The sequence below is a fragment of the Nestor notabilis genome, unplaced genomic scaffold (genome assembly GCF_000696875.1).
Source record: "Nestor notabilis isolate BGI_N333 unplaced genomic scaffold, ASM69687v1 scaffold16004, whole genome shotgun sequence".
Classification (NCBI taxonomy): domain Eukaryota; kingdom Metazoa; phylum Chordata; class Aves; order Psittaciformes; family Psittacidae; genus Nestor; species Nestor notabilis.
This window is the reverse complement of record NW_009925282.1, coordinates 1-8,504: the sequence shown is the minus strand read 5'-3', so window position 1 is coordinate 8,504 and position 8,504 is coordinate 1. Positions and strand designations below refer to the sequence as shown.

At 47.5% G+C, this 8,504-nt stretch overlaps 2 protein-coding genes across 2 annotated transcripts in view; one reads left to right on the top strand and one right to left on the bottom strand.

Annotated features, from left to right (window-relative positions):
- The window catches only part of EMC6 (ER membrane protein complex subunit 6), a 354-nt gene extending 152 nt beyond the window's left edge, over window positions 1-202 (top strand). Inside the window, exon 1 of the mRNA XM_010012989.1 lies at window positions 1-202. This exon is cut by the window's left edge and continues 152 nt beyond it. Coding sequence (XP_010011291.1) covers window positions 1-202 — 202 coding nt within the window.
- Window positions 203-2,156: 1,954 nt separating this feature from the next.
- On the bottom strand, window positions 2,157-8,470 carry LOC104404539 (P2X purinoceptor 5-like; the record flags this gene model as incomplete). The annotated part of the gene is made up of 10 exons (XM_010012990.1): window positions 2,157-2,232; window positions 2,673-2,755; window positions 3,067-3,132; window positions 3,638-3,731; window positions 4,024-4,160; window positions 4,905-5,043; window positions 5,841-5,921; window positions 6,306-6,402; window positions 6,739-6,814; window positions 8,399-8,470. Coding segments are annotated over 10 exons (921 nt in total), but the record flags the coding sequence as incomplete, so codon positions are not given.
- Between the last annotated feature and the right edge of the window lie 34 nt (window positions 8,471-8,504).

Sequence of the window (8,504 nt, the reverse complement as noted above, 5' to 3'; positions counted from 1 at the left end):
CGGGTTGACCGGCCTGCACGGCTTCATCTTCTACTTCCTGGCTTCCGTCCTTCTTTCCTTGCTCTTGGTGTTAAAAGCTGGACGGCGATGGAATAAGTACTTTAAATCCCGAAGGCCACTTTTCACGGGGGGGCTTATAGGAGGGCTCTTCACATACGTCCTGTTCTGGACTTTCCTGTACGGGATGGTTCACGTCTACTAAACTGACTAGGAGCCACGTTAGCTGCAGTGGTTTTTAGTCGAGCAGGAGAACTGGTGCCAGAACTCACCTACACAACTAGGCCAGCTTACCTCTGAAACTGTTGTCCATGGCTTGCATTGTTAATACTGTCAGTAAATTATGTCAAAGTACAAATGAAGCGGTAGCACTGTTCTAATTAAACTGAATGTGAACCACTACTTGGATGCCTCCGATGAATATTTGTTTGGTGATTCTGTCCCTAATTGCAGGCACAGCCCTGGATTTTGGTTAATGTAGTTTTTTGGTTTGGATAAGACCAGTTATACTCCCGTCTAGGTTTGCTGCCTGTTTCTACATCTGAAAAATTAAAGCCACGTGTAAAAGCACTTTTTAAAAGTAATCCACTGACATGAGCAGATATTGCACAGTAACTTGTAATTAAGTGTATGTAGAGGAGTATATTTGAGCTGCTAATGTCAACGTTATCTTCCACAATTGCTACATGTACACACTATCAATAAATGACAGTCATGGATGTTCTTCACTGGCACACACAAAAGTCATTAACACTCTTATGAGTCTTTGCTCCTTTTTAGTGCTGTTGTGTCTAATGAAACAACCAAGCATCTTATTATTGCCAGCATCTTATTATTTGCCAGATCAGATTGTACTGAACACATGCTGGCATTGAGCCGTACTTTGTTCTGGTGCCTTACATCTAGCAGGAACAGAAAGGAAAAGTCTATCACCCACCACAGAGGTAATATTTTTACTGCATACCTTCTTGTGCAAACTTAGTGTTTAATTGACTTTCTTACACAATTATGTATCACAAAGACAAGGTGGTGTCCAGCCTACAAACCATACTGTACAGAAGAGTCTTGCACAGCATTGGCCTAAAGTGACAGATTTTTTTTGGGGGGGGGGGGGAGGGCAGAAATCAAAGAAACAAACTTCTGAGAAGGAATCTGGTTACATTTTATTAATAGCAGTGATCGTGGGAATTGTGTTAAACAAATGGTAAGAAAGGAAGGAAATATTCTAGGGAATATGGGGGGCGGGGCGCTGAAGAGTTAAATTCAGGAAAAAGCTTTGGTCACCTGAGGACGTTTTGTCACATGGAAAGGTTGGTGTCAGTAGAGCAGTCTCCCTGCTTTCCCCTCACTGTCAATTGCTGCCTGCTGTTACCTGCTCTGTGCTGTAAATGGTGGTTCTCAGGACCAGCTACAACTGGAGAAGGCAGGTGACAGCGGAGGCAGCCAGGACCCCACTATGGCTGAACTGACCTTCCTCCTGCTGTTCCTCAGCCCAGCACAGCTCCTTGCTCTAGCTGTTGGAAGGCTTTTCCTGGTGAAGCACTATTTCTAGCCCTAATAGTTACACACACCCCACAATGAGGGTGGTTGCCCTGCTCTGACCTGGCATGGCCCTTGTAGGATAACAAGCTCTCGGGCTCCGAGCGCTGCTGGAGTGCTGTTTCACTGCACTTCCCAACAGGATCAGTCCTGCTGCTTCACATCTTGTCCTGCATGTAATACAAGTGGGAGTTGGGAGCGGTGTCCGCAAGCCAGGGAAGCACGGGTTGGGTTGAATCTCAGCCTCAGCCCTCGGAGAGCCAGTGGTGTTTCACATTCCAGCACATGGAAGCAAAGCACAGCCTCAGGATAACACTGACTGTTGTCGTAGGTACAGATATATGTATCAGCAGATAAAAAAACATTCACTTGGTGCCTTCTTTTTCCTTTTATAAAATCCTTTTATAAATCCATAGCAACAACACACTGGTGAAAGCTCAGGATACCAGAGAACATCTCGGGGAAAGAAGGGCAGGCTTGAAAGGGCTTTTTTCCCTCTGGGAATCCTGGTAATAAGACAGTAGACCTGATGTGGGGCATCTCCACCTCCCAGTGCTGGTATGATTCAACACCTGCAGGGTTTTCTTGGGACATGAGCCGAGTCAGCAGACCTGTTGTGCCTAGAGCCCACCGAGCTGGTCAGGACTCTGATTCCCGTTCAGCGTAGGACTAGGTAAGGATTTCCTGGAACCAGACCTGAGGAAATGAGCAAAGGGGACAGCCAAGGCAAGCAGGCTGGTTTTGTTTCAGGAAGCAACGTGGGTAAGAGGTTCCCAGACAGGCCTGTTACACCTCACCACACAGGCCATCACCCTCCATGCAGCTAAAGCCCCATTCTTTGATTTCATGAGGCTTTAGAGTTCTTGGAGCTGCCCTAATTCCATCCTCTGTCATTGCAGACAGTGCAAGGCCATTAAGTCCAACCATGACACAGCAGCTGCCTTTGCTCCCCAGCTAATGGCAGCAGTGAATTAAAGAGGGAGGGAGTCACTTGCTAAACTCATTTGGAGGAATATAATTTCCTGCAATTAGCCTTTGTTTGCCATCAATGTGTACCGTGTTCCAGTATCTCCTTCTATTTCTAGTAGTCATAACAATAAAGCCATTACATTTATACACAAGGCAAGCCCACTTACTTTACTTCCTCATACTTTTTGCCTCGATAGAAGTTACTCTTTTTAATCAGATACAGCAGCACCAGGTCACAAAAGAAAGCTCCCTGCAGAGAGAAAGGATTTGTGGTTTATCTTCAGAAGAGGAAACGTTCTGGTCTAATGAGCATTAAGGAATAGCTGGTAGGAGCTGTATTTTCCTTCATACTCCATGCAATCCTCAGGGTATTTAGACCACACAGTACGTTGCATTAACAAATGCTGTTAAGACAGGACACAGACACACACCTGCCTGTGCAGTCAGAGCAGCAAAAACTACCAGAGAAGATCTAAACCAACCATCCTATTTTATCCTCATAACAGCTAAATGAGGGATCTGGGTCCCAGCATATTACTTTAAAGAAATACATTCACTTACCGCTCCCATGAGAGCAAGCCCCGAACCGATATTGACAATAGTGGGAATGATGTTAAATTTTCCTGCCTAAAAGAGAAAAGGTCATGAAACACTCAGTGAAGGAACAACCCAAGAGACAAACTGACGGGTGTGGTGTTACACGGGGGAAGCTGCTGGTGCCCGTGGGTGTATTTTGTTAGCAACAAGCAGGCACAACCCTAGATTGGCACTGAACAACAACGAAGGTGTGTATGTCCCCCAGATCCAATAACTGTCCATGGCTGCATTTCTGAGCTTGCATCATCCCTGGATTAAGCTTCTTTTTCCTGCAGTGCATGCACATGGGAAACAAGTCTCTGGGGCACATTTACTTCTGTGGGACTTTACATGAGCCTGCTTTTAAGCAGAAGAGGTGCGGACTCATCTGCCATCTCTTTTCTTAGGTAGGGTTACCTCCACATAGATACATGATGAGAGCCCTCTCCTATGACAAGACAGAGGCTGTTCTCATCCCAGAGCTGCCTTCCCACTGAGAAATGTCCCTCACCTTTTTTCTTGCCAGGCTCTGAAGTATTCTGGCCTGGGACCTCACCTTGCCATTCACCATCACATCAAAGCGGATTCCATACGCTTTAATGAGCGTCCGGTAGTCGACCCCCTCAGCGTCCCGGTAATATTTGGCAAACCTGGAATACAACAATGCTGATTTTAATTCCATCATCTGCCCCACCCCCACCCCCCCAACAAGAACCCATCTGAATTCACCTCTCTCTTCAAACAGGTCTATTCCCCTATCAAAACCAGCTTTAGCTTGCCATACGCATAGCTCCCTCCCTCCCCTCCTCTGCAAAACAATGTGCTTGCCTGGAGCAGCACCTGGCACAGACTGGTCTTGCCACACTGCCAGCCTCCAACACCCGCAACTCAAAACAGCTCAGCCCAGCTGTGGTCCTACATTGTATCCTCCTCTATACTCACCTGAAGTTGTACCCTGAAGAAATGGGCTTTTCTGCAAACTTGTTATCCAGACGGCTAAAAGAATAGTGAGGATTACATTCAGAAGGGGCTTTATCAAGATCACAGTTCCATTCAATCTGAATTCCTATCACACCACCCTTAACAAAAGAGAGAGACAGTGTGAGTTTCTTTTAAGATTAGTTCAATTAATGTGTCTTTAAATTTGTCAGATCCTTGGGCAAGTTTTCCCCTGGGACAAGAACAGCTGCACTTTTGGTCACAGACATGCGCACACACACGTCTGAATGGGCTGAGTTCATACTTACGATATTAATCGCATTACTCCATGCACAACTCTAGTGCTGGGATCCTGGGAAGAGATTTCTCCTCCCAAGACACTGATTTCATTAATTCAGCCAGCTGTAAGATAGCTCTTTTATGCAGGGCTGAAATTCACAAGTGCAGCAGCCAGCACAAAGCCTGCACTCTTCACACCCTCTGCTTCTCAGGATGCCTCAGGTCGCAGCCTGTTTGGTGCCACAGTTTACTCCAGGGGAAGCTTCCAGGGGTGTTCTCTGAGCAGAGGAGCCCCACTGGCCTTCCAGGGTTCTGGATTTAAACCGATGGTGTAATAGCGTTGAAATTAAACAAAGAAACCCTGCTGACACAGCAGTGGTTTGGGCAGCCCCACCTAACAAATAACTGACCCAACCATCTCCTCTGCAGGACCCACATCACCCTGTCTTCCATTCCCCAGGGACGGGAACAGCTTGACTTTAAGCATCCACTGCACCCTGGACAGGAGGCAGTTTCCTGGGCAGTCACCAGTGGCTGTCCTCATGGCCACCCAGCAAGCAGTACAGCCAGCCAGTAAGACACATGAACCCAAGGGGCAATCCTACCTCTGAGGCCATTTCCTGGAAGTTGCTCCCAGCCCACTGAACTATGTTTCCCAGGAGGAAGATGGGGCAGTAGGGATGCTCTTTGCTGTAGCGGCAGCTCTTCAGGTAGGACTCATTGTTGGTTGCCAGCACATTCATCCTGCATGTAGGGAAGAGGGGAATCCACCTTGTCTCCCTCTTTGCTTGCCTGCACATCCTACACCACCAAGACTGCAGGGATCAGAGACTTCTCCAGCAGCCTCATGCACAGCAGAAATGGCACCTTGCCACCAGCCTGGTCACCCTGCGAGCCTCTCCACTGCTACCCCAGGAAAGCAGTCTGCCCACAGAAATGACCTCCAGGTCAGACAGGGACTAGTCCAGCTGAGTGTGGGCTCAAGAAAGGACTCACATAGAGCAGAGTGCTCTAGGCCCACCTGGTTTTCTCAAATAAAGATGCTAGAAATGTCTAGATGAGCCTGGGAGAACAGCAGGAACATACTTTTCTACACTTCTTTATTTTGTTCATATTGTAGCAGCAAATGCAAACAAATATTTTTAAGTTTGCATTTTCCCAGCCTTGAACAGGCACCTTCATCTTTATGGAAAAGGAGGAATATCTGGGAGTAGAAGCAGCTCAGGAACTTAGCTATGCTCTGGCTGGTAGACAGGTTCCCCTGCTTTAGGGGCTCTGGCACATCCTGTGCTGTAGGATGCATCACAGACCTCATCTGGTGAGGGACTGCCTTATTCCAGTTGCAATCTGAGAAGCTTCAACCCCACATCATCTCCTTGTTCCCACACAGCCTGATGCCAAAGGCCTTCCCCTGCACCTCAGAGGAGGGGTTATCTGCCTCCCTACCCTAACAGTCAGGCAGGAGAAGGACAATGGAGCAAACTGAAGTTATTTATTCAGTGATAGAGAGGACAGAGGGACCTCCAAGCACCTGCACTTACTTGGAGAACTTAAACTTGGGGAAGCGGACTGAGTTTTTGATGTAAACAGTGAAGTTTTCTGCACTGGCGAGAAGCGGTTTCCTGGAAGAGAAGGGGTTGTTACCCGTTTGATGTTTGTATGCTGTCCACATCCTAAACTTGAACTGCAGTTTTAGTCACAGCCAAGTTTCACCCCATGGCTCTAGGCCAGCCACGCCACCTTCTTGTACTGCCAGCAAGGAATTGGTGAGGAATGTGCAGGCTGAGGGGAAGCCCTGGGAGCTGGAAGCAGCTCTGGGACCACCAGTGAGCTCAACAGGGAGGAGCAGGGGGCCAGTCCTGACAGGGGGCCATGCAGAGATCCCTCCTGTACTGGAACACCCAACATTCAAGCAAGCATCCAAGCAGAGCGAACCCAGAAATCACCCTACATGACTCACAAGCCAAGCAGCTCAAGCTTGGAAACAGCACAGGATGGCCACATACTTGGGCTTGGATCTTTTCTCCACTGGGCACCAGGCCAATATCTCACAAGTTCCTCTGATGCTGTCCCTGTCTTTCAAACAACGGCCAGTCTTAACCCCTGCAGCACAGACAGAAAAGGTCATGCAGAGCAGCCACCTCCTCTCCTTACCTACAGGACACTTGAAAATCAGATGCTTTTCACTGCCACCATGAGCCCTCCTCCCTAAGGGACTCTCAGCTGGAACAACCCTTGTTGCTTCTCTGAGCAGCCTGGGGTGCTCTGGCCCAGCCACCACAAGCTGTGAGCAAGGCAGCAATCTTAGTAAAAGATAGTAAAGAAAAGAAAGTCCTTGCTGCTGTCTGTAGTCAGAGATCTCTGGAGTTTTAACTGGGCCGATGCCTCTGAAGGAACATGACTCTACCAGACACAGTACAGGAGGGACCCTTTCCTTACCATTGCCAGCTACCACTGCCTCCCCTGCCACACAGTCCCCATCCTTGTAGCACACGGCATCGGGAATTCTGTCACTCTGCAAAGAGGAAGAGAAGCAAAGTGAGACCTCATCTCATCAGGCACAAGACATCACTTCCCCCCTGCTCCCCTTTAGAAAGGAAACTGCTTTTTGCCAAATAACAGCTTTGTGGACTTGACCTGGTATTTTTATAGAACAGTTAGAATGTGTTAAAAATTCAAGGACTGTTGGGCACTGATAGCTGTCCAGTGTGCATCAAAAGCCCCTGGATTTTCTGCCAACCTATTAAATATACAAGGTACAAGTTACGTAGTTAAACATGTGAGAGTTTTATAAATGACTTTTATAGTTGGTATTCAGGAAATCTTCCATGTTGGGAGACAAAAAAAAAAAAAAAAAAAAAAAAAAAAGAAGGCAACTTTAAAAAGCAAAGCTCTTTTAGCTTAAAGGATCTTTGAGATGGTAAATTGGTTTGAGTGCAGCATTTGAATCCTTGCTCTTCAGGTAGGTGAAGAAATGTTTGGGATAAAGGGCTGTTTTTGTTGATGCTGGGTCTAGAATTTGTGTGTTTTAGCATTGTCGAAGTGTGGAGCTGCCAGTCTGTCTCACTTGGAGGAGTCTTGATTGTTCAGGGCTTGTTCAGCCTGGAGAAGAGACCTGTGGCAGAACATGATACTCAGAGGCTTAAGAAAGTGCTCCTGATGTGGGGTGAAATCTCGATAGGGTGGTGAACACGAAAACATGCAGCTGAAGCGGTAGCTGTAAGTTGTGCAAATAGCTCAGCAGCATCACACCATGGTTCAGCTGTGACATCCTGTTTTTAGGCTCTGCTCAGCATGGAGAGGGACAGGCTGGGGGAAACCCCAGACCTAGCACCCAGCAAAACCAGGCAGGAGGCCACAGTACTTCACCTTAAGAGATAACACTATTTTCTGATTTTAAGCTTTGATTCTAGAGCCAAAATTACCCTTCTCTTGGCTGCACTCTGGGTTAATGCAGCCACTAGCAGACAACTCCTGAACAGACCAGCTGTGCTCAGCCTGGGCCACAGCTCCATGTCTTGAGACACGGAAAATTAATCTCTGCTACAACACTCCCTGGATGGCCAGCGTCCTCCTCCCACAGCCCATTCTGAACCACATCTCCACAGAGGACATTTCAACATGATGCAGAAAGACCTCATGCCTCTGGCCCATAAGGCACATTCTGAAAGGTACTGAGCACCCTCACATGTCCTGAAGATAATGAGAGCCTGAATGTTCAGCCCTTCCTTTCCAAGAGCCCTTAGGGCTCTTAGAAAGTCTCCTCTACCCATAACCAGACAGAGTCACCTCAAAGTTATTTTCACATGGCCTTTTCTGACCCTGAGCAATCACTGCTCTGGTCTCACCTCTGGCTGGCCAGATGTCCAACACCTACAACTAAAGTCAGCAAGGCTCTACATGATTAGTGACTCTGGAAATTAAGAACCTCCCAGTTTTGCAGTAGCCAGGCTGATTTTCCCAACTGAGATGTTATACTACAGAGAAAAAACATTGGCCTTCCACCTTTCCCGCGTTCATTGCCCCACAGGTGTTCTCTGCCAGTCCTTACCCCCAGTTTTGTAGGGGTCTGGGGGCCAAGGGGCTCAGTTCTTCCTACCTCAGGACATGTGGCTTGCCTCTGGTTTGGGGTCACAATCAGATTCGTCATGACAAAGAAGACATTTTCACCCTGCAATAAAGTAAGGCAAGGAAGAGTTAGAAAA